Consider the following 26,055-nt stretch of genomic DNA (forward strand, 5'->3'; position numbering starts at 1 on the left):
CAGATCTTGCAGTGATAGTGTCAGTGGAAGTGCACAGAAGAAATTCTCTGTCTTCTACTGAGAGTCTGTCTTTTCAGTTACTGCGTTTAGCAATTTAGTAATGTGGTTGCCCAATAAAATCATAGTTAATTTGGTCAATTAGAGAAGATATTTTTTATATGTGCTGATACAACAAAAAACAAGATAATTATATATGACTTCAGGTAGAAATTTTGGGTAGCTAATGTAGCCTAGCTGCATGACCTGTACCTTTCATGGATGTCATAGCAGCATATTTTGAGACTGATAGTTTGTGACTGTATCACAGTATTTCTTGTCAGGGTATTTTTCTTAGTAGACTGGTCAACATAAGAATAGTGTTTTAAATTTTTCTCTGTTATAACTTTAACAGCAAATAGCTAAAGTGGCACAGACATGCTACTGTGCTGCTGCTGTCCTCTTCATACTTTCATATGCTGAAGGTTTAAGTGGAAATTTAAGAAAGCACAATGAATACCCTTCTGATCTTAAATGTTCAGTATGTGTGTGTAGACATGCCTATGGTGCAGTAGTTGTTTGAGCATCAGGGAATGGCATTACTGTACATCTCTTCAGCACGTCTTGCCCTGAGGGCCTCGTTAGCAATGAAATTTGCAATGTGAATGTACAACAATAAAATCCTTAGCAGAATACCCGAGGACACTGTTTTCTTACACAAGAGTGACCTTCAGTGCACCAGTATTTGTAGAAGTTTGGACCTTACTTCTTCTATTCTTTCTCTCACCCCCCCACCCTCCCCCCAAACACACGAATATTCTGGTTCCAGTAGACAAATAATGCTATACTCTGTTTTGCAGACTAGAAGCCCGAAACCATCACAGAGCCCACAGCCCAATTTGGGAGACCAGACAGAGCATCTATCTGAAGCATCTGCTGATTCCTTAGAGGCCATGTCTGAGGGTGATTCCCCAGTTCCCTTCTCAAGGGGCAGCCGCACGCGGGCGAGCCTTCCTGTGGTGCGGTCAACAAACCAAACCAAGGAGAGATCACTGGGTAAGCCCTGCTTCACTGCCTCTGCTCTCTACTCTACTTTCTATATATACTTTCTATATATAAAATAGACTTATAAAGATTTTGGTGGAAGGTTACTTTTCAGAAATAAGCTCAGGATGGGGTACTGGCTAACCTGGGGGAATGGTGAGATTATTTTTGTAGTATCACAGCCTGCTGTGTTGATGTGGACTCTGTACAAGTCTGTGCCCACATTTTCTGACAGGAGATACTGGCTTTGTCTCTTTGTCATCTCTTCCAAGCTAGACCTAGTCTAAAGCAACCTAGAAACATTGTTGCCTGGCAGATTTAGTTCTCAGAGAAAACATTTGGTATTTGAACAAGAGAATGTGAATAAGATACACTGATGGAAATGCCTTTTTCTTCAGGGCAGTGCCCTTCCATCTGGGTGGAGACATGACTGACACAGAAACAGAGGTGTACAGCTCCACTTGCTGCCTTTTTCTTTGTTATTTCCATATCTGAGGGCTGAACTGAAATGCATTTTGAGCTGGAGCTGCTGTGCTAACAGTGGGTGCTGTCTGGGAGACTTATCAGCTGATGGATGGAGCAAGTACTGCCTGTTTTTTTTTTGAGGAAAGACACCAGAGGGCAGTTAAGCTGTTGTGTGCGGGTTGCTGAGGAAGGTATGTTTCTGCTCAGAGGCAGTAAACAGAAATGCTGTTTTCCTTTAAAATCTTCTCTTCTAAAAGAGAGTGACATAAAACGAAGACTGGACTGTAAATCATTTATAAGCTTGTAAGCTTATCACTGTACTTTACCTATTCCTCAACAAGCTAAGACAATTTCTGTCAAGTGTCATGGTATCTGAAAAACAAAATAAATGGGAAAAAAAACAGGACAAGGTGTTGGGTTGGAGGGCAGAGCAATGGGGTATTGTTAAGGGCTGGGCTCTGCTCAGTGGTGCCCATTGGACTACTGACACGTTTAATACTCTGACCTGCACACTACTTTATGGTTTAGAGTTGTTTTTAAAAGCAAGCTTGTAGTGTTTCTAACAGACGAACAGAGGATTCCATCTCTGTCTATGAGTCACTGTTGTCTGGGGAGTCCTCAGTGTGGCTTGTTTTACCTCCAGGATTTCTGTGTTTGCCTCAATGTGATGTGAAGTGAATCAAGACTTGGAAGGTTTTTGTGTGATGTGAGGTCCAGCCTCTCCAAGTGGGTTTCAGTGGGCAGTCAGCATCATCCGTCACTGGGATCTCCTGCATGTACATGTGCTTTCCCTAGGTCACGTGGGAAACCTCAGTTCTGAGATTCTGCATGAGGAGCAAGCCAAGAATTGATAAACAGCTTTTCATTGACATCAAAAGGGATGGCCTTCTGTGCACTGGCATTTTGTGCAGTGTTTTCTCCCCAGAAGCTGACCCAGAAAAACAGTTTTTATTGTCAATATGCAAAAATTCTTAAAATGACAGTACACTCACATGTTCATCACTACAAATAAGCCTGGTGATAGGAACACAAGGAAGGCCATACTGGATTAGACCACAAATCCCACTGGCCCCACATTTTGTCTGCAGCACAGCAGGGACCTTAGGCAGCTAACCAAAGCAAGAGTAAGAGTGTAGGTGTGCTCCTTCCCCTGACTGCTCTCCCACCCTCAAGCTATCTTCAGCTTAGAGATTTCCTGGTTATGGTTCCTGTCTGTGTAATAACCCTCTAGAGATGTTTCCTCCAGGTACTTGTTCAGTCTCCCTTTGAACTCATGTAAATTTTTTGCATTCACAACACCGCAGCTGTGACTTTGGCAGCATGTTTCATTGGTTTACTGCCCAACCATTGCTTTTTTTTTTTTTTTTTTGCTTTGTTTTGTCTTTATCATGTCTTTATCTTTGTCCTTGTGCTGGAAGTGACAGCAAATATTAGATTCCTGTCTGTTCCCCTAGGCCATCTCTCAGTTTACAGGCCTCTCTCATCTATTGAACATCTACTGTCCAAGCTGGGAAGTGCTGCTATAATCACATGTTCCTTACCCAGAAACCACCCCATACATTTGATTACCATTACTACCATTCTTTGAATTTATTCTGGTTGGAGAATACCTTTTTTTGCTGAGATGTGAGGACCAGAGTTGCAGAAGCTCGCTCTTATGTAATCCATTCTTAAATACCATTTTTTAACATCTGTTGCATATACCGAATTGTGTTGCCTCCTGATGGAAGACTGTCACGTGAAGGTGTTCCATTTTATTTAACAGGAGTGACTTGAGACCATGCAAGGCATCCCATCTCAACCCATCATTCCTACGCTAAGCCAGTCCATGCTGTGGTTTATCCTAGCACGTGCAGGCAAAGTGCAGACAGAAGAAGAATGTATACGAAGGAATGTGATATGAAACATTTGACTTGAGGGGTTTTTAGATTTGAAACTGGAGCAAAATAAGACATCTCCCCCTTGTGTTGGAAGAGGGGTCACAGCTATATGTGTGGCTTATGGGATCATCACACAGCCAAATAGGAGACAATACATTGTCACCACCCACAGTACGACGTTTCCAATTTGCTCCAGGGGCCTATTAATAGCAAGCAATTTGTTGGAAAAGATAATCTAAAAATGATTTTAAAATAGTTCAATTTAGATTGTTATTCTTCAGTGAATTTCTTTTACTGCAATATCTTTTTCAGTCTTTTCTGCCAGTGTACGCTAACGCTGCTGTGAGCAATGTTCTGAAGTATTCCTGTTGGGCTAAGGGCAGTGTTTGTTTTAAAAAAACAGGAACCTGTTTATAATCTTAATTTTAAAAGCACTCTGAAAATAATTCTTTTCATCTGATTATAAACAACTATGTATAATCACCTCCCTTTCCAACTCTGTTAATTTTTAAATTTAATCTAATTTAATCATAAATTATGTTTTGATCATCAGCCAACATATTTTATTGTGGAAAATGATCAGGTTAAGAGAATTTTATTTATTTTGCATGTAATATCTCAGTGCTATTATTTTTAAAAATAGATTCTCTCTTTGGAATTCTAATTCTTCTACAGCTTCCTATCTTACTAACTGCATTTGAGATGGTTGGTTTTTAAACTGTGGTCTGAGTTAACATGGAGCTGAAAAGGAATAGCAGCAATATGTTTTGGCTGCCCTAGCATCATGGTTGTGTCAGTCAGGACTGATCAAACAGGACATGGTGCTCTGACATGTGAGGCTGTCTCATGCCATGAGGAGCTGACCCAGAATCAGTATTCTAGTTCTTGATCCATGTGAAATTTCAGCCACAGCTTTTGAAAGGAAGGTCTTTCTTGGCTAAGAGGTCCTTCAGAAATTGGCATTTCTCTCATCAATCTGCAGCTTGGAGACAAAGTGTAGTATTAGAATAAATTAATTCACTGCGCAAGAGAAAATTAGATGTATTTTCAAATGTGTGTTTGAAAGCTGGGATTTCTTCCAGCATGATAACTGTGGGAAAAAAATTATCTAGCAAAACTGTCAGAGTGAGAATCAGCTGAAACCTGGACAGCACTCAAAAGCTTTCAACAGACCTCACTTGCAGTTCGCCCTGAAGGAAGCAGAGCCCAATGAGTGCCCAGCAAGGCCACTGCAGCAGCAAGTGGGTACAATAATGGCTGGCAAATATTTCAGCTTGTAGTATCTCTCATGTAACTCATTTTTGCAAAGGGTGGGCCTCGTGCTTTGTAGGGGTGGGTGCTGGCATCCTCTGTGGTAACAGAGAGGTTGACATGATCATTGCAGCCCGAAGGGCAGGGTGTGATTGCCAACCTCCAGCAAGAGAGAAAGGGAGAATAGTAGCAGCAGTTTCCATAAAAGCACAGACATTTGGGTTTGAGAACTGAGGGAAGGAGAAGGATAGAGCTCAGTGACTTGTGGGCAGTCGGTTGTGTGGCTGCTGCAGGCACAATGGCTGACAAAGCACAGTGTGAGTGGGCTCCTCACTCTAACTGTGTGCCTAAAATCAGGTGACATGAAAAGGCCTCTGCAGAAATGTCTGATCTTGCCAACATTTGCATTTTCTTTGCCTTCGGAGGGATTATGACAGCAGTGAAATTACATAAATGATCAAGGATTGGCATGAGGAAGGTCTTAAACAGTCACGGAATATTTTGAATATTTTTTGTTAGCCCCCTCAGCCCTGAGTATCAGCAGGCATGAATTATAGAGTCCATTACTTTTGCTTCTGCTTTCTATGGAAATGCTGATTGTAATACTAACACCTGGATCTTTTGCAGCAGTTCTTGCAGAAATTCTTAAAGCCTATTCAAAAGAGTTTCATGGCCATAGTTGATAAGAATCATAGAATGGCTTTACTTTGAAGGTGCCTCAAAGTTTCACCCTCTGCTGTGGGTGTGGTTATCAGCCTCTAGATCAAGTTTTCCAGGGCTAAGTCCAGCCTGGCCTTGAACACCTCCAAGGATGGAGCATCCATAGCTTCTCTGGCCAGACTTTTTCAGTACCTTACCACTCTCTCAATAAAAAACTTTCCCCTGACACCTCATATAAATCTTCCCTCCTTTTGTTTAAAACCATTCTTCCTTGTCCTGTTACTGTCTGCCCATGTAAATAGTTGATTTCCCTCCTGTTTATAATCTCCCTTTAAATAGTGGAAGACCTTCTTCTGGACCCTCTCCTAAAGCTCCACATCTTTCTTGCGCTGAGGTCCCCAACTTGGATGCAGTATTCTGGATGGGGCCTCATGAGTGCAAAGTAGAGGGGGACAGTTATCAGCCTCACCCTGCTGGCCACCCCTCTTTTGATGCAGTCCAGGATCCTGTTGGCTTTCTGGGCTATATGTGCACACTCAGTTACCATTTTATTTTCCAGAAAGAGCAGCTGCTTGGTTGCTGCCACCCAATGGTGGAAATAACTGTGTATATGGAATGTACTGTGTGTATGGAATGCACTGTAAAACTTACTTACACAGAAAAAGATAAATAGTAAAGAAGTAGACTTATTGGTGGTAATTAATTGTTATTTACTATTTATGAGCTGGAAATTAAAGCAGGCATGTTAAATCAGGCAGAAAATTTGTGAGCCGGCGTAGATTTTATAAGAGAAGTCTGTATTTATTAGCAATGGAACTGTCCCCTTGGATTCCTTAGAGTAGGACTGAAGCCTAATGAAGTCAGTGGGAGCTTCAGCTTAGTTCATGGGAGAAAAGCTCCCTGGGAACTGCATTTCAAATTAAGACTGAGGAGAGCTTTAATGTATTCAGTCATCTTAAAGAAATTTTCCCTATCTTGTCTTTTTACTGTGTATGCAAAGCAGCCAACATGCAAAAAGGTCATGTAAATATTTGCTGTCATGGTCAGATACATTAAAGTAAGCTGGCAAGTCTGTAAGAAAAACAGCCTGAAACAACTAGTTCCAGTTATGGAATTGAAACACAGATCCTAGGAAATTAAAATATTGCAAGGTAGCAGCAGTTGCCTCCAACTTCTTTTAGACTTCAGTTTCTTTCACATTTCTTCAAACTATAGCTGAAGTTTTTGGACTTGGAAAGAGAATAAAAACCACCTCTTACGTGAAATACTTTTCAGCAAGGGACCGAAGGAAGGTAAACAATCATACTGACATACAGTAGTGCTGAGGGTTTTTTCTGTTTCATTTATTGTCCCTACATGATTTGTGAAAGACAGCTATATGGAAGAGTGAAATGTGGGTCTCCCCAGGCATGCTCTTATGCACTCACATTTACTCTTTACTTACCACAGCCTTCCTTTGATACAAGAAGATCTGTGTACCTTAAAAAAAAATTTCCAAGAAGCAAGATCATCTCTAGTACATACTGTCTCAACAGAAGCACGTTCTGTCTGACACTAAAAAGCTGACTGTCAGTGTATTTTTAGATGTATTTTAGATTCAGCTGGAGCTGAATTTGACCCCATTGCAATGGGGTGTATCAGTGTGGTTCCAATGGACTCGTTGCAGTGATATTGGAGTAGAAGATATGTAGTGTGTGAAGTAAAATCTGTGCTAATCTGTGCTAGCTTGTATCTGTTATTACTATGTCTGTTAAATGTTTTCTGAATGAAATCTTCATTATTTATTTGCATTGCAGTAATTCTAAAGGACTTTCAACTAAAAATGTGACCTGTGTTGGGTAATCTGCACAGTGAGAAAATGCCCATATCGGACTTTGCTGAGTTCAAGAATTTGGCCAAGCAGGGAAGTGTAGTGCCTCACCCTCAGCACAGTGCACTTAGGAATCATTGCCAGTGCTGACAGCAAGTCTCTGAATGAGAACAGCTCTAGGATTTAGTCATTGCTCCCACTACATTTTATATTTTTAGGTAGCGATTCTAATGCGTAGTTGCTGTATAGAGCTGGGTGTGCATTCAGGTTTCTGTTCTGAAAGGGAAATGCTGTCATCTCTTTGCTGTCATGTATGGCTGTCTCTTGACCTGTTTGTTCTTATTTGCATTTTTTGCTATAAATTAGGCTGAGTTAAACAGACCAAGAGGATTAGCGCTGCACCAGAGTCTGATTGATAGCTTGCTGACTAGGGTACTCTCTTGGGATAGTAGAGTCAGTGATCTGAACAACTTTCAAACTGTCTGTCTGGATTAATTTTTAACTGCTCAAATGTCTCATAAAAAAACTTCTGGTATTGTTGCTTCTGCCCGGTTACTTCCTGTGATGAATATACTGGTAGTGGGGATGAGGGAGAGCAATATATTTTTGATGAGGGAGAGCAAGGATATTGTTTAGCATGGCTTTAGAAAAGATTTTAAAGGTTTTCACACACCCTTTACTGCATCATTATAGCCACACTGGGGAGAAAGAGGTAGCCTTCAAGATGGATAGGGCTTAATATTTCCATGTCCAGCTGGTGGCTGGTTTTGAATGGTCTTCCTCAGGAGTGGGCTCTGGGGACAGTAATTTGTAACAGCAAACTGGCTGTTGAGATGGAATGAACCAGGGTCAGGGTCTGAGTTAACACTAACCATGGGAGACCTTTCAGTGTGTTGGAGAGTCAGCCTGCCACTCACTGGAACCCCAGTGAGCCAGAGAACTGAGCTAGCAGGAACCCTGTGATGCTCAGCAAAGGGGAAAGCAAATGCAACAAAGCATAGGGAGGGAACAGATTGCTTTGGGAGCAGCTTTGCAGAGAGAACTTTGGGTCTAGCAATGAAATGGCTATAGGCCAGCAGTGAAAACTACATAAATGGCTATATGAACAGAAACATAGACCCTTCTTATTGGTATTTGTGAGATTGTACATTGAGTATTACCTCCAGTTTTGGCTCCATTAGTATGAAAAAGGTAATAGCAAACTGAAATGACCCCAGTAAACTGACTTCTTGGCAGTCTTCTCCTTAACTGTGCTAAGTTTGCTAGTCCAAGATCCTATTTAAACGTAGGCCTCAATGACAGAAGAAGTCAAATTCTTGTTAGGACTATAGACATGGATTTCTGGTGTGATGTGAGAACCAAACATGCTCTTACATGCTGGTTGCTCAGCCCTTGAACTTGCTACTGACAGCAGAGAACTCTTTGGAAATTGAGTACTGAAAACGAGTCCTGTAGTTAATTAACATGGAGGATTTGTTAAATGTGGTGGAACAACCAATCATGTATGGCCTGTGAATATGGAGGAATTAGATGGTCAGATTCTGCCCTAGAACACATAACTTCTACATGGTTTAGTACTAAAAAAGAGGCTTTATAAGCAGCAGTTACCACACAAATAATGAGTTCTTGATATAGGTGGAAGGAAATGCAAGCAGCCACCATCTGGCTCTCTGTTTTTTCTAGGGAAAGAGCAACCCTGCCAGGTTTGGCAGGGAGGTTGAATCTAGATGATCTTTGAGGTCCTTTTCAACCCAGGCCATTCTATGATTGTAGGATTACAGGAAGTTTAATGTTTTCTTGTCTTTTTTTTTTTTTTTTTTTTTTTTTTTTGGCTATTGCCTCTTTAAAAGTTAAAAGGAAAAGCATCACTACATAGAACTCTTGCTTATGGTGTCCACAAATGCTTAATGTGTCTGTGTAGCCTTTGGCAGACACATGCTCTGAAGCTATACTGGATTGCTACCTCTGGCTGGGAGCCGGCTGGCCAGGGCTCACAGCTTCTGCAGAGGCCAGAGGCTCAGCTTCTGGTCAACAAAAGCAGCACAGCTGCTACACCCTGATACGAAAGTCCTGCTCCTGTTTGTGTGTATTGCTCTGGTTTTGCTACACTAAACTGTTTGGTGAGTGTGAATTGGAGTCTGTCAGTATTGCATGGCAAAGCTTGTGGTCCCTCTTAAAAATAGCTCTGGGATGCATTGACTTCCTAGTTCATCTCATTGAGTTGTTCACTCATCAGTTTCTTCATGTTCGGTCATTAAATATCATGGGCTTTCTGTGTTCCTCCAAGTTTACTGGCATCTTTTTATAAGTTAGGAGTATGAAAAAGTCATTTTGCTGGTCAGTGGAGCTATTCTGGGAAGAGCAGAGGCTTAGATGCAATTATTATCCAAAAGTCATCTGTCAGATCATTGTTTTCCACCTGGCAAAATGGGTTAAATCAAAATGTTTCCCCAAACTCTGTAGATTACCAAAATAACTGTCTGCACTTGACAGGCTGCTGACATAGGTATATGACAGTCTCTTTTGCCAATAGGTAATTTCACATTTTTTTCCTGCGATCAGATAGAACAAATACAAGTTTTCCCTTGATAAAGAATGTTGTCAGTTGTCTTTCAGAATTTTTTAGCTTTTTATTCTTTGCCAGTTCAATGTGTTTATTTGTAGTAAAGTGCTTATATTTGAGTGACACTTAAAATTCTTCATCTCTCACACCACTTTGATTGAAATTATTTGTAACTAATTCTCCGTGTTTTTTTTTTTCACTAGGTAGTAAGTATATTGCAGAATTACAGCAAGTTGCAGTAGATAGCAACCAAGGATGAAACAGCAGTGAGAAGTACTACTGGACTAAATTCAACAGTTCCTGTTTTTATTAAAATTGATGCAAATAACTTAATACCTTGAGCAAAACTCTAGAGGTTACTTGGGAATAAAATTATATCAAATAAGTAATTTCTTTTATTTCAGGAAAAGATGTACTTTTTGATTTTCTTAGTACTTGAAGACAGCTAAGAATATTTATAGACACATTATGATCATGGAAGATACATTTTCAGCAGGGAGTAACTAATGGAAACTAATATGAGAGCTTCAGGCTAGAAATACCACAAGGGTCATGGCAATGACCTCAGACTAGTAGAAAATGTATGTGGTGAAATAAGAGAGAGAAGTCTTGTGGGTGTGGAAAGAAAGAACTGCTGTTGAGGAGATTCTTCCACAGTGCTTAGAAGTGTTACTGGAATAAATGTGTACCTGGATAACTTTTGCAGAATTTGTCAGTAAGGATACCAACTTCATATTATCTTTTTTTATCTGATAGTGAGGGAAGAACAATATGGCCTGTGCCACTCTTGGTTTTATATTTTATAATTGTGTCAAAGATAAACAAAAGGAAAACTGGAATGATCTTGGCGCTGTAGTTTAAAAATTTGTTAACGTGTTTTTGAGGAAATGTTCAACAGTCTTTATTGTGATCTTCTCTGGATAGCCCTGAAATGTTCCAACAGAAATAGTCATCATCAAGATTGTAGAAGTTATCCTTAGAGTTTAAGATTGATACAGGTCTCAACAGAAACAAACATGGGTTCATTTTCTCAGTTCTGCTCTTGGCATTGCTGCTGACTTCAGTGTGAAAGTGCAGATGGAGTCAGTGATTCAGTGGCTGTTTGGTAGAAGATCAAGTTAAACCAGCATGTAAAGACAAAGGCTGTCCACTGTCTCACAAAGATATGGTTAAATGATGGTTAGGTAAAGAGTAAAACCAATGCAATGACAACTTTACCAAACCTTGACTCTATGCTATTTAGTTTACTTTTGAAAACGTAACTCAGCTTGATTTCTGGCAATTCTTACTGTATTTTCTCACCGTGTACTCTATAATTTTTCTCCTTAAAATAAAGCTTTCTTTGCTAATTTATCCAATTAGCTGTTCACCCAACAAGTCCTAGAGGTTTTCCATACATATTTCTCGCATTTTATTAATACCTACCTTTACACCTTTGATTTAAAGGCATCCCAGAGCTGTCAGTGCATCCAGCTTTTGATTGCTTTATTCCAACCACCTTTACTAATTATTTGGAACTTTCAGATTGGGTGCAAAATTTCCGGAGGTTAAATAGAGTGGCTGCGCCAAAAGACAATTAACAGTGCCTTGTTCATGCCACTGATTTCCGTAACTGTGGGAAAGTTTAAATGCATTAGCACACAGCAACAAGCATCAGCCAAATACATTAATACATCTCTTCAGGTGGGAGCCAATGGAATAAGATGTTACTGGATGTCGGATTTTCAGTACAGAAATTTGCAAGATGTCTCACCTGGGTGATGAGTTTCTTGTGGCTTCTCAGGAAATAAACCAATTGACACCAGTGCAAGCTTTGACTGTATTTTCTTTCACAACACTGAGAAGTTACTTAACTGCTTTGCCTTGGTTTTGTTTCCTTGATTGTGAGCATAGCAGTATTTTACCATTTAAAATTTATTGTGTGAGAGAATTAATTGGTATTTGTAAAGGTCCTAGAATATTATTTAATCATATTTGTTAACTTATTCTTGATCTATCAGGTATTTAACTTTTCTTGACTGTTGAATGCTCCATGGTTTTCTCTCAAAAATAATCAATTTGTAGACATGATTCCTGCTCTGTAAATAAAAGCCAGTTGTAGTTAAAGTTCTTCTAAGCATCCTCAAACTAGCTTTCAGCTGCCCATTTCTGGGGTCATTTCTAGCAGTAAAACCATGATATATGATGTTTGGTCTGGATTAGGTCAGCACTGTGGATTAGATGATGGTGCTGAGAGATGTGAGCTGGGTGGTGTCATGGTGCTTGTGTAGCATTACTTTTTTCCATAGGAAATAAGCCTTTACCACTTGTAACCAAGGAGTTAGGAGCTTGCTGCTATGAGTATGGTATAGCTCCTTGCCCTGTAGACCTCCTGGACTCACGAGTTCAGGGATGGTTCACCATAATGTAAGCTTCCTCAATGGCTTGGTGGATTCCACAACTCTTGCTACAGCGCCAGCAGCTGTATCTGAGCCCAGCTCCCTGCTAAGGCTCTACTGTGGCTCTGGGAGCCATAGTTGCAACGTGGGCAGTCCCCAGAGCTGTGCTAGCTGAACTGAAGGCTCAGAGGGGCTGATCTGGGCACTCTCTTCCCCCAACACTTGAGTAGTTACCACATCCGTGTGACTTGGCCTATGTAAAGCAGGTTAGCAGTGCACCACACAGTACACTCTGCTTTGCACATAGATGAACCCTGAGGGAAAAGACTATTTTGCATGTCCTTCTGTCAGTGACCCTTCCTAAAGGGAGGAGCAGAAAGTGGTTTGGCTTTGAAAGACCTCTGTATGCTGGGAAGGGAAGGGTGATCATGTGGTGTGTAGCATGATCATCAGAAGATCTGAATTGTATGCTTGTGAGCTGTATTTGAAAATGGTCTTTCACCTCTCGAATGAATTTCCCCTTTTATAAAGGGGAAAACATACGTTTCTGTTAACAGGAATTTTGTGAAGCAATTTGTAAAGGGGTTTAAGTTTCTAAGGCCTAGCTTATACATAAATGTTTTTTGCTACAGCCTGTGTTTCATGCTGTAGCCCATTTCATAGAGGATGAAGAACAATCAGAAATTCCAAAGGTGTTTCTGAGCCTAAGTTATCCCAGCACGAAGAACAGGGAAGCCTACCACTGCAGTTTGCCCTGTGGATATAGAAAAGCCCAGGCCTGGCAGCATCTGGGAATACCCTGAGGTGGCAGTGCAGCATGGACGGACCTGGGCTTTGCAGAGTTTCACGGCACAGATCCTCATGCACGCTGTTGTTACCTTTCTTCCTAGAGTAGCAGGGCATGTAATAGTCCAGTTTGGTGTGTGTTGTTTAAAACTCAGCATAATCTTTGTGTGTCAGGTAAATCTACTGTGACAGAAGCATAAGTTCAAGAGGACTTGCACAGTATACAAAGACATTAACATCTCTTTTGTTTAGCATTCTTTCCAGTACCTTTGCTGACTTGTGCCTTAATAGAACCTGTACCAGAGTTATATTCTATTTCTTGCTTTAATTCTCCAAGGGAGTAATATTTTAGCTGAAAGTAAAACATACCTCAAAGCTCCAGCAGCTTCTGTGAAGTTGGCCATGGGGATATTGCTAGAGTTCAAAGTTTCAGCCCAGCAATGTGTGTGAGAAAACTAATATCAATTACTTAAAACAATGCATTTTGAAGTCTCTTCATCCCATCGTGCTGAAAATGGGTTTGTAAGACTAAGCAGTTAGTTTTGTCAAATAGGAAATGCACTAAAGCATCACTATGTCATGAAGCATATTGGACACCTCAAGAGGGTAGGCAGTAGATTATTTAAAGAACTTCTGATTTGAGAGAGAGTAAGGAAAGGAGAATTTATTATGCCTTTGACAGTGCGTTTTACCCCTACAGTAATACTGTGGTCAGAACATGTCTCTGAATTGTATGTTAAAGATCTCTATTCAAAGTCAGGATCTTTTTGGATAGCATGCATGTTTGTTTTGAAAATTGAAGATAACTGTAGTGCTGTTTTGGATCAGTATTTTGTGGAAACATTTGAGGACAGGCAGAGTCAAGACTTTTCTAAATAAGTCATGCTTGTGAATGAGAAAGATTTTCAACTCTACCATTTATGCTGTGTAATGTTTTCAGTAGCTCAATGTTCAGAAGGGATTTATTGACCTAATATGCAAAAATAGCATTTTCTGCATTCTGTACAAATGCTCAAACTAGGCAGAGAAGAGAGTTACACACACTTGCAAAGCTATAGGTGAAGTCTGTTTTTTTATTCAAAATACAGTTTTTTGCTGTTTAATCCAAGAAAACTTCCAGTAACAAAACATTGAACATTCCTTGCATTCTGCCTAAGTCAAAATCTATAATCACAAATGAATAGGTGTATGTTCTTGGAGCAATTAATTAAATACAGTCATTGAAAACATGTGGTATTAAAATGCAGTTAGTTCCAAATTCTTAAAATGTTTCACTGTAGCGTTTATTTGAATGAACACTAAAAAGCCATTTTTACCTTAGAAGAACATAGAGATATGAATGATGCCTCAAATTAAAAATAAATAAATTGTTTAATAACTCATGATACATTGACCAATTTTAAAATTTACCAAAATTTTCAGGAAAATTTTCCTTGATCTTTTCAGTCTGAAACAGTTTTTTTCAGCTGCAGGAAAATGGAAGTTTATATTTGAATTCCTAGAGGATCTGACTGCAATTTTGATAAAGGAAAAACAGTCTGTTTTATAGAGGAGCCTAATATTAAATTATTGAGCGATATTGAGTAGTTTGTTAAGAATTCTTAAAAAATTAATCTCTTTCCTAGCTGTGAGCACGATTGCTTACCAACTGATTGTACGTAATGGGTATGTGTTCATTACTGTACAGCAATTTTGGACAGTGTAAGTGACAAATACTAAAGACTAAGAGAAAGGAAAGCACATCTTAGATTAAAGTATCTTCTGTTCTTCTCGCTGTATGCCTTTACATTCTAGGACTCTAGTTGTTCCTATTGCTTTTGATCAGTGTCTGGAGCTCAGGACTGCCAATCCCATTGTTGATGACTTTCAACTGAGAATGTGTAACCACCCATGTCTAGTGATTGGGTGATAACTGCTGGTAACAGCATTGAGGATCTTGAGCTCCTAACCTTCCTGTTTGTATTCCCAACCCTCCTGTTTGTATTCACCATGTCAACAGCATATGGTGCACCTATGCTGCAATTATCGTGATGAATTCAGTTTATGTAAAGTACCATGCCTAGTTCTAGTCTACCTGCAGTTGTTGTTGGCAGAGGCGTGGCAGCACAGAGCTCCACTCAGGCTCCAGAGTCTGCCTGAAAATGTAGTAAGGACGTGGCAGTAGTTAAATTTGAATGCTCTGCATCTGCCGTTACATGCTAGCAGCATCCAGACTAGGTGGTGTAAAACTGCCTTGCTTGTACCTACATGAATGACAATGAATTCACTGCTGATGTTTCTGTAATAAGTGTGTAGGCTGCTCCAAAAGTAATGCCTCGCATTTATTTCCATGGAAACTACAGAAGATACAAGGAGCACAATAACAGTATTTGATATAGCAAATTCTCAGCTGTAAAACAGAATACTTCACCATGGTCACCATCATTAGCTATGCATTTTTTACTAGTGATGAACAAGAATCTGCATGCTGTGCTTGTAAAAATCTGCACCAGTGGATTTGACCCACTGTCACTGTCACCACTACTGAAATGCACTAAGCTCACATCTCACATCCACTGTTTGGTCTCCGTACGTGTTCAGCAAGTGTCTGTGAATGCCAGTGGGTGCAATTTTTTCCACATGGAGGAATTCAGTTCTACACCTTTGCTTCACACTCACTTCCATGTCAGATGTCAGACTGCCCTTCTGCTGCCATCTGTCACATGGCAACAAAATGTAATGGGATATTGGTGGGAAGTTTCACCTCTACTGCCATACCACCAACATCTGCCTCTGATGTCGTGGGCCAATAGGAGATATTACTTTTAAAGCAGTCCTTGTAGCTATGTACTTTTTGTCTTTATTGATTAAGAATGTCCACATTTTGCATTTCAGCATCTAAGATCACTCTTGTTTCTCCCCGAGTGCTAAGGATGCCTATTAACACAGCTACAAAACTGAAAGGATCTGAAATTGTTTGTGTGTGACCTTAGTCCACACTCCTGCTGGGAGTTTCACCTAGGACTTTATACCATATAATGCCAGCAAATTGAATTATGAATATAAAATTACTAGTGCTAAAATGGAAGTCTGTTTTCTGGAGGGGATTTGTTGGGTAAGCACGAGGCTAAGACACAAAACTTTTGTTTAAGGGAAAATGAATATAAAATGGTGAAGGTCTTCCTCAACTGCTTTAAAAATAAAAGTACCTTTTGATTTACCCACACCTTCCGTTGTAGAGCAGACATACTGCATTTGGAATTTTCCAGTAGCCTTCTTGAAGTAAACTTCTGATTTATCTAAGAACAGTAAAAATAGGCTTCTCAGCAAAGTGTGGTACTCTACTCCTATCCTGTGTTGAAAAAACATTCTATTTGCTTTATGTGCAGAGATTGTGAGTTGATTTTTCTGTCCTCTGTATGGGCTTGAGCTGTGTTCCACATGGACTTGGAAGATCAGATCATTTATGTGCACATATGAATAGTAATTTCCTATTTTATTTTGCTTGTAGGTGTTTTATATCTTCAATATGGAGATGAAACAAAGCAGCTGAGGATGCCAAATGAAATCACTAGCACAGACACAATTCGTGCCCTTTTTGTAAGTGCCTTCCCCCAGCAGCTGACAATGAAAATGCTAGAATCGCCTAGTGTGGCCATTTACATCAAGGATGAGAGCAGAAACATATACTATGAACTGTGTGATGTGAGGTAAGTGTAAGAGGAATTACAGCTGTTGGGTTTTGGATTTCTGTTGTTGTTGGTGATGTTTTGTTTTGTTTTACGCAGTGCACTTAAAGATTAAAAAGGTGTGGAGCTGATAAGTATCTAACAGAGGCTTGACACTTAAAAGCCTGTTCAGTGATATCTGAGTAATATGGGAGGCTTGATCTGGCATTGCCTTGAGCTGTAGGTGCAACATCTGTTGCACAAGCCATTCATGAATGGTGTATCTCATTCATATATACATACAATTCATGCAGGTTCTCATATTTAATATTTTATTGCATTTTAGGTGAGACATAAATATTTAACATACTGAACACAAAAATTTACAGCAGATACAGCTTTTTTCTAGCAGAGCAAAATCTCCAGGTGAGCCTGAAGTTTCAAAAACGAATGTTACTGATGTCCTCACAACACTTTTAATTATTTATTCTCTTACACTGCCAAGGATTTGTAGCATTGGTGACCACTGCTGCAGCAGCCTCACCACCTTCCTTTTGATGTCAGTATGCAGCAACTGATGCAGTCTCTTTCCTTCTCTCCTTCTGAGTTCGGTCTCTGGCTAACATCTGGAAGGTTCTTTCTGTCATCTGTTAGTCATGTCTGTGTTCTTCAAGCAAAAGGATCAGATTCTTAGGGGATGTACCAAGTCTCAAATGGTGCCATAACAAAACTCTAAGACTACTAAGATACTACAGGCATGTTGCACTAAGAACTGCTCAGGGCAGATATGGTATGCTTTTGTGCCATCCTTCTCGCTAGAAGCTGTGATGTAAAACGAATGGACAGAAGACCTTAAAGGAATGGAGAAGAAAGTAGAAAAGATGTTTCCTTTCTGCCAGTCAAACTCTAGTGCAGGAAAATGATGTGAAAGTAAGGGAAGTGCATTACCTACTAGTGCCTCGTTTCTTCTGGAGATTACTTGACCTGGGTACAAGTTGGGGTTTTTCTAGTACTGCCACTTCAGATTCCCCCATTACTCTTCTTTCTAGTCTTTGAACAGTATTGCACCTCACTTTTTCTCCTCTGTCTTCCTTTCCTCAGTCTCTATCCAGTGTCTTGTTATCAACCAGCTTCATGGATTTCAGTTTCTGGTTTGTTTTCTTTTTTTAATCTTTCTTGCTTAGCAGTCTTCCACAGCATAGTTTGGCCACTGTTACTCCAGTTTTAAGCCCCATCTGATTTTTACATCCTCATTCATCATGTTCTCAAGTTTCTTATACTTCAAGTAATCTATTCCCTATATCTGATCAAGTGATTAAATCAAGATAGGTGTTACAATGTTTCTGTTGCTGAGTGCCTTATTGCCAGCTGTAGTCTGGCCCATCAGCTCTTTCCACTTTATCACTCCATCTTCCCTTGAGTTTCAGACTAACAGTTTATGACTTCATCCCCTCCCTGCTCCAGTATTGCCATTGTTCATTATCTTAATACCACTCCACTCCACCTTTCTTCCCATTGCAAGCATCACTCTGCCAGAATCAAGCATATCTCACTCTCTGCTTCCTCTGTTCCTATGCCTGTATTGTAGATGATTTCTAGAGGAAATGCCATATTCCAGCTGACTTCCTCTATAACCAAATGCCTCCCTTCAGCTACCACACTCCTCTGTAAGGAAATTTCAATAATTCTAGTTTACTGGAGTCCAAAGTATGCAGCACTGGTAGCATTTTTAACATCTTTTAATGATTTCTATGTTTTCTCCTTTTCTGTTCCTTACTCTTTCACGTGACCTTTACACAGTGTCTCCCCACAGAGAACAGATAAAAAGTATAATTTTCCTCTTCTTTGCTTGCCATCTCTTCCTTCAGTTGTCTTCCTTCTTCCTTGCCTTATACGCAAGCATTTCAATTGACTCTAAGCTCTCCACTTGACTCATCTTCCTCTGTGCCTCACGTCTTTTGCCTTGTGTTATTAATGTCTTGCTGTATCATAGTGCCTACTCTTTACATTGCAAACATGTTTCTGTACCTCCCAACAAAACTTTCTCTGCACACAAAGTAAATCTCCACTGTCCACCCCATCACCTTTCTCTCCTTCACTAAGCCATCACATACAATAACTGCTGGTGGAGGTTTACTTGTTCCAGTTCAGTCAATCTTAGACCCATTTCCACCCTCCTTGGGGCTTTATTCTCTTAATTTCTACCTGTCTTTTGTTCCTAACTGTTCCATTATGATTGTTCAGGTCACCAACTGGCTAGCTTTTGTGAACATTACACCCTTATTTTCTCAGATATCTGATGTGTACAGTCATTGCTTACTTCTTGGAACTTTGATCACCCTTCATTTCTTCCCCAGTTTCTTACTGTTTCTCTCCTCTCTTTCTGTTATCGCTTGAGGGGTCATATTCTCAAGCACTGATTTTCTGCTTTTTTTTTCTATGAAAAATTATATGTGCCAGTGAAACTAGCTCAACTGTCATTGTCTTCCCTGTGAACATCTGCAACTGGGTTGTAGTAAACCTGCTTCTTTTCCCCAATGAAAATCTTGATCTTCTCTTCTAACAGTCTCAAGCACCATTAGTTTCAACTCAAATTATGTTCTTCATCAGACCATCCCATTTCCTTTTCTTTTATTTCTTTATTATTTTTTCTTATTTAATCCTTGGGGATAAAGCACTGCTTGCTACTTGTGCTCCCAAATCAGTTGTTTTCTTAATCTTGTTCATGATTCTGCTTTCACTGTTGACTTTTTCAGATTTTTTTTCTGTATAACATCCCTCTGATGCAGCCTTTCATTTCACACCATGTAGTGATAAAACACTTGGCTAAATCATCAACTTTTAAACATTTTTTGACACCAGCTTTAAACATCTAGATTTTTTTTACATCAACTGTTGTAGCGTTCTTTTCCTGACATTCGATGCAGGTTCACTCTACTCATTCGAAGGAGGCAATAAAGGCTATTCTCCTACCTCGTCAGGAAGACTGTTTCACACATGTTTTTTCACTTGTCCTGTGACTGTATCTTCTCTATCTGATTAAATAAAAACTACTTGTCTTCATTATGAGGGCCACTCCAAGCCCACTTCAATGCTACTTTTCATTTCTTGTCCAGTACCAAGTGCCATCTGCTTCCACTTGGCTGGTAATGCCAACTTTCACTGTACATGTCTTTAATTTTCCAACAAGTGCCTTCATGCTCCCCCTTAGGCAGCCTTCTGTCGTGCTTGGAAAGAGTCCTCCACAAACATCTGCAAAGCCACTGTATCGCTCTTCTTCCAGTCCCACCTTCACCCTTTCTCATGCATTCCCTATTCAGGGTGTGACCATGGTGCCAGAATCTGCTTATTGCTCTTCAGCCTGGAGAGGCTATGCTCTCCTTGCATTCCCTTATCTTTCTGCAGCTATCTTTTTGTCTTTTGTGTTTTTTACTCATCTTGTAAGCAGGTAAAGAGGTTGTTTTCCTAGGATGTTGATACAGCACACACATATCAGTGAGGCCTTTGAACATGCCATGGGCATCTGGGAGTTACAGTAATGCAAATAGTAGTAATTATGAATATACAGTAATATATACCTGCTATCAGTGGTGTTTATCTTAGGATAGCAACATGAGGTGAAACAGAATTCACTTCAGAGATCAAATGCCTAGTATTTTGGTGATTTGCCTTACAGCAATGTTTTACTTTAACATGTCATGTTCCTACAAGAAGTATTTATGGAGAATGCTTTTTTAAAAAAAACCTCCAGTTAGTTAAGTACCATCTCATAGCCATCAGAGTGAAAAAAGGAACAGATAAAGTTTATTTAAATGAAAAATACTGCATTTCTTGAATTAAAAACAAAGGAGTTAGCTTTGCATCAAAAAGAACATATTTCTAAGTCTGAGGCAGAGAATGGTAAGTGAGACTACCGGCGCAAGTCTCAGTGCAGAAGGATCACATTTGTAAGATGGAAAACAGTTTATATTACCATAAATAATTGAAGAACTTGCACTTGCCGCAAGGTAGCTATTTTCCTATGCAGCCTACAAGTAAACACTCATAAATACTAACTTTCTCATCAGCCCTGCAGTTCTTAAACAGAAGGCACTGATCTGTCTCTTGAGCTGTGGAGTTTCTTTAATAACTACTTGACATCTACAACAGCAGCACAAGTTCTGACTAGCTACCCATTCAAAGCAATCACTGATTGTAATATGACATTGGAAGAAAGAAATTGGACCTGCCCAAGCATCCTTTCCTTCATTTTTAAATGATAATCCTCGTGATTAACATCAGTTCAGTAGACTTGTAGCTGCACCTGGAGGAAAGGAATTCAGTCACAGGTGTGAGTCAATCCTCTAGAGATCACTACTGGGAAATGAAAGGAATCGCAGTTTTGAAAGGATGTGAGTGAATGTAGATTGGAGACTTTGCTACTGATGAAATGTGAACAAGACATCAGCAGAGTTCAGTGCAAATTTCTAAGCCATAAAATTAACAAAAGGTAGGTAGGTTTTGAAACAAAATAGAATACTTCTGTCATCTAGCTCTTTCCTAAATGCAATAGTTTAAAAATGGACTTATGAATGACAAAGTGTTCAATTAAACAAAAGAAATTCTCAGGGCTTTCTGTCTAAACCATTTCTGTGGGAGATTTCATCAGAACTTTTACTTGTTTATTTGGTTTTCATAACTGCTTTTGTGTTTCCCTTAAAACCCCAACTTTATAATAGATAAAGTTTTGAGGAGTAATTTATTTGCTGCTGCATTTTTATTTTTTGCTTATTTTTTCTGATCTGTGAACAAGTTGTTAATTGGAATTGCTTCAAGATTAATTGCAATTAGAAAGACTGTTTTCTTTTTTATTCTCTCTTCCTAGAATAGCAAAAATTCATGTGGGTTGCATACACAATAAAACATGTAAATATTAACTAAATCCTTCTGAGCACTGAGTAAATGTTGAAGCTCTATTGTCTTCAAAGTGCTTTCACTCTGTGGCAGGACCTTGAAAGAAACTTAACACTATCTAATTTTTATGGGTGTGGATTTGTAGTGAAAGAATGATACTTCCCATGGGAAAGAGAATCAAAGTAGACTTTTGTTTGTGTGTGCCTAAGCTATGGCATTTGAGTTTTTCTTATAGGTCGGCTGCAGACTTGCTATGTTTGTCTGTTACCTGAAACTTTTAGGCAACAAATAAAATTACTTTCATCTGTTATCATTGCTGATTCTTTTGATTCCAGGAATATTCAAGACCGGTCTTTCCTTAAAGTTTACAACAAAGATCCCGCACATGCGTTTAATCACACTTCCAGAGCTGTAAATGGAGACATAAGGGTAAGTACTAGCATTGCATTTATACTCTTCTTGCTTCCAGTTTTTATGTTAATTGTTTAATAACTCTAATATATACACAACCATTTATAAAATGTAGGATATGTGTACAGCACATACAGAACAGGAAAGTGATAAAGCTTTCCACAGCTAAGAAACTTTAACTACTTTCTGTTTTCCAGTTATGAGCCCTGAGCATTAGCTGTTTATTTGTTCTTGTTTACTAGCATTAAAGCATGTGAATCAAAACAATGTCTTTAATTACTTATCTCGGGACATGGGGAATCTTCAAAGTTTATAAAGCGTCTTCATGTTTCCAAACCTTTACAGTGAAGTAAGGCAGGGTGTTACTTTACTCCTGCAAGGCTTCAGCATGGACTGGTTTAGAGTGTCCAAGCACGTATACCTACCTAAGTTGAAGTCTGTTGAAACATTTTGTAAATTACCTTTCCAATAAGAAATACCTATTGTAGTGTAAATGGCTTGGGGCTTTTTTTCTAGAATTTTTCTGTATATATTGAACGCGGTCTGGCATATTTGTATTTTCACATGAACATTCTGTAGTGGGAAATACAGAGAAGCCATTTGAGACGTGCTCTCTTGCACACTGTCTCTTTGTCTATCTTTTACTGGACTGTGTTTTCCCCTTTGATGCTCAGAGGACAGGAGATGTGGCTGTGTACAAGCACCTCTTCCACCATATTTTCGCACCCAGTGTCACAGACAGTGACACAGCAAGCAGTGGTGAGGTTACACAGCTTCATCTCCTGTCTACCTGTGGGGACTGTCCCAGGAAAGCAGAACAACCAAATGAGCTTGATGGGTCCAGAAAGAAATGCCTGTTCCACCTGTCCTGTGACTTTTATGTGTGCTCCACAGCTGATTCAAATGCGCTGAAAATTTCCTGTGAAGGGATTTGCTTAATTGTGCATTTGCTTCTTGTTTTCATTATCAATTCTGAGCATGTCACACTGCTTTATTATTAATATTTCATGGAAATACTTCTGCTGTTTCAACAGTTTAGCGCCTCATTATTTTAGAAAGATTGCAATAGTTTATTTACAGGCACTATTCTCAACCACTTCTCATTTATATACTTCAGCTATAAAATGGTCCTTTTGATAGGTCAGAAATCTAATTACTAGATTATTCACACTGTTGTGCACACAATGTGAGAGAGCAAATAGATGTGCTTCAAAGGGCTAATGTGATAGCTTTTACTGTCTTCCTTGAGGTCCTGAAATTTTTCAATTCTTCTTTTATTCCTGTAGCAGTAACTGGATATATCTGAAACATCTCCTTCATATTCAAAAGCATGACATACCGTCGCTGTACATTATGACCTTAACTGCTATAGCAATGTTACTGTGACTTTATAAAGTTAGACTGTTGTTGCGTGTGCAGTGAGTGGTGGATGTATCTACTGTGGCTCTATTTGTGTTCTCTGGATGTGTTTTCAGACACAGTTGACTACTGTGTTAGCTATGTAAATTCAAATGTAAGGACTGGTTATTTGGTCCTCTTCCAGCTGTGTAGTGCCTAACAGAGTTGTTTTGAATACGGGTGTTGCTTTTGTGCAAAAGCAGCATCTGTATTAATTTGTATTGCTTATTTTAAAATACTTTTTACAACAAGTACATACATTTAATGCCTCTTGATTGTGACTAAGTAATCTTTCTTTGGCCATCACTCAAAAATTAAGGAGACACAGTGATAGCCTTTGCAATAATGTTGTTTTCGTGGTAGAATATTATATTTTACTCTGCTGAAATGACAGAGGTACTGTTTTGAAATTCTGTGCATCCAACAAAACAGCTCTTTTCTCAGTTCACAAATTTCTTGCCTCTCTGGTCCGAGAGGTGAAGTCAAAATCAGGATGTTCATAGGGACACTGCAGAGAAACATGCAAAAGCCTTCCCTTTGATCCCTGTAAACTTCTGCACTTCAAAGTTATGAGCATGGAAGCAGGCAATTTCTTGAGTGCCGGAAATAATTACATTTGTTTGTCTAAGGATCGGTGTCTTATGGCTGGGTTCTTCCTTGTTCAGTCAGATCCTCGCCAAAGCTTTGCCTGAAGTAGAGAGCTCTGGTAGTGTTCTCTCCTCTGGAAAACACATGGCAGCTTCTGCTCAGCTTGGCAGAAGCACTGTAGGATCTTCTCACAGTTGTCTAAATTGGCCAAATTTGTAAGACCATAATAGATTACTGACCTCTACCTTTTTTTTTTTTGTTTGTTTTTTTGTTCAGTCTGCTTCAAATTAGCCCTCAAATTCACAAGTTGTTAGGTTGGGAGAGAACCACCCTCAGGCAGTGTGATCATCTATACATCTTCCTTTAGCAAATGGTATTAAAGTTAGGGTTGGGGGAGGGAGTGCAAAAGTTATACATTTTATGCATATGGTAGTGCATGTGCAATGCTATGGTAACAAAGTGAATGCAGAAAAAATGCTGCTTCTTGTCCCGCATTCTCTGTGCATTCTTGCACTGGGTAAATTGATGCTCTTCAATTTCATGTGTTCTGCAAGCACTTAAATTCCTTGCAGCGGGAAACAGGGAAAGAATCTGGTAACCACTGTGCACAGTAAACTGTTTAAAAAATTGACAGAAAAGCAGCTTATTTTCAGGTGAGTTGAAAGAACATTATTTAGGGTGTCAAGAGCTGACTGTTGTAAATACATTTTTCCATGGTGATACTGGGAGTCTGGTTCTGTCTCCAGTCATGTGTGAGTTAAAGATGTTGGGTTTTATTCTGTGAGTTGGAAGATTGTGCCTTTACAGATTTTTCTACTGTTTGCCTTCTTGTCCCTTTGGAACGTTTATCTCTGGGTTTGATGATGTTCAGGCTTCTATTCATGTGATTTATAATCATTTCCATGTAACGGACCCAGAATAATCTCAGAAAATGATGTTAGCTGCCAGCTTGGACACCTGTTTTAACTACCAAACAGATGTGAGACCTGTATGGGAATTGGCAGTAACACTTGAAGTATTAAGTATTACCCACACAGATGAGAAGCAAGAGGCATGTGGAATCTGTAAAATTCAGACATCCTACCAAACCATTCTCCATTCTCTCATCCCTTAACTCTAATTTTTCTGGTCTTCTTTCTGTTTCATGCACCTTTCTCAATGGACTGTGTTGAAGAAAGGGGATTTGCTTGGGCTTTAAACGAATTCTAAGGAACAGTTTCTCTTGAAATCCTTCAGAGTGCCTTATTTGCTTACTGTTACTGTGCCATGGCTGTTTACATCTTGAAGAGAATTGTTTGTTTGACAAGTCTGCCATGATGAATGTTGTTTCAAGCAAGAGGTAGCCACATAGTGCTGTCCCACTGAAAATGTTTGTACTTTTCCTTTATTTTTTATTCCTTCCCCAACATGTACACTGAAAATCTGCAGCAGCTGTTCTCTTTGGATTCTTTGTGTTGCTGCAATTCTTTTATTCTGTTGCCTGAGCACATAATATTAATCAGCTCTTTCTAAGTCTCTACGCAACGATACTTTCAAGATACTGTCTCATGTCCAGATGTGGAAGTTAAGATCTTTTTATTTTCTCCAGCATTGTTATGAATTACAGTACAAGTGCATGTACACAACCATGCTGCTCTGTGCAGTTAGAATTAATGGTTTGCACATTCAAAGGGGGAAGACTTTCTCAGATTTACTAACTGTTGGGTCCAGCTTGCCTCTCATCTCACATTTTGGAATGGTTTATGGGTACAATGCCAGTAGATAACACTAAAAAGCAGCAGATTTTTGTGTGTTGCTAAATGAATTCAGTGTTTTGGAGGTATGAGAACTCCGTTTGTTCTGTGTTGTTGCTGTGACTTCCTGGTGCCATACTGCTGACTTCAAGTTGAAAGGATTCCCCACTATAAGGACACAGCGTATTTTCTGTTCTCATTGCCTACCTCCTCCTTTTATGGAGGGTCTGAAATAAGAAGAATCCTAAATTACAATCTCACCCCTCTGTCCCTGTAACTTGTCTGCCTTTCTGGTGGCACAGCTGGATATTAATGATGTCGGATTATGTAGTGGTTTGTTTTGAGCATCATTTGTCTGCCAGTTTGAGAATCGGGGAAATTTTATTTCATAACAAACCAGTGGCTATTTTGCTTGGCAGTCTTTTTCTTCCCACCCACTTGCCCTGAAGCCTGTGGGTTACACTTTGTTTCAAAATGTTCTAGACCCACCATGTTTTCTCTTAATTCCATGGCTTGACTGAGACTTTACCAGGTCAGTAGTTTGTCCCAGACCTCAGCTGAGTGGGTGAGGC

At 39.5% G+C, this 26,055-nt stretch overlaps 1 protein-coding gene across 1 annotated transcript in view; it reads left to right on the plus strand.

Moving 5' to 3' along the window:
* The window catches only part of KIAA1217, a gene marked incomplete at both ends in the record, with an annotated part of 172,923 nt that overhangs the window by 80,013 nt on the left and 66,855 nt on the right, over nucleotides 1-26,055 (plus strand). Inside the window, 3 exons of the mRNA XM_079537971.1 lie at nucleotides 837-1,032; nucleotides 16,304-16,502; nucleotides 21,689-21,782. Coding sequence (XP_079394097.1) covers nucleotides 837-1,032; nucleotides 16,304-16,502; nucleotides 21,689-21,782 — 489 coding nt within the window. The remainder of the gene's footprint in view (nucleotides 1-836; nucleotides 1,033-16,303; nucleotides 16,503-21,688; nucleotides 21,783-26,055) is intronic.

Source organism: Tetrao urogallus, assembly GCF_951394365.1.
Source record: "Tetrao urogallus genome assembly, chromosome: 7".
In the NCBI taxonomy this organism is placed as follows: domain Eukaryota; kingdom Metazoa; phylum Chordata; class Aves; order Galliformes; family Phasianidae; genus Tetrao; species Tetrao urogallus.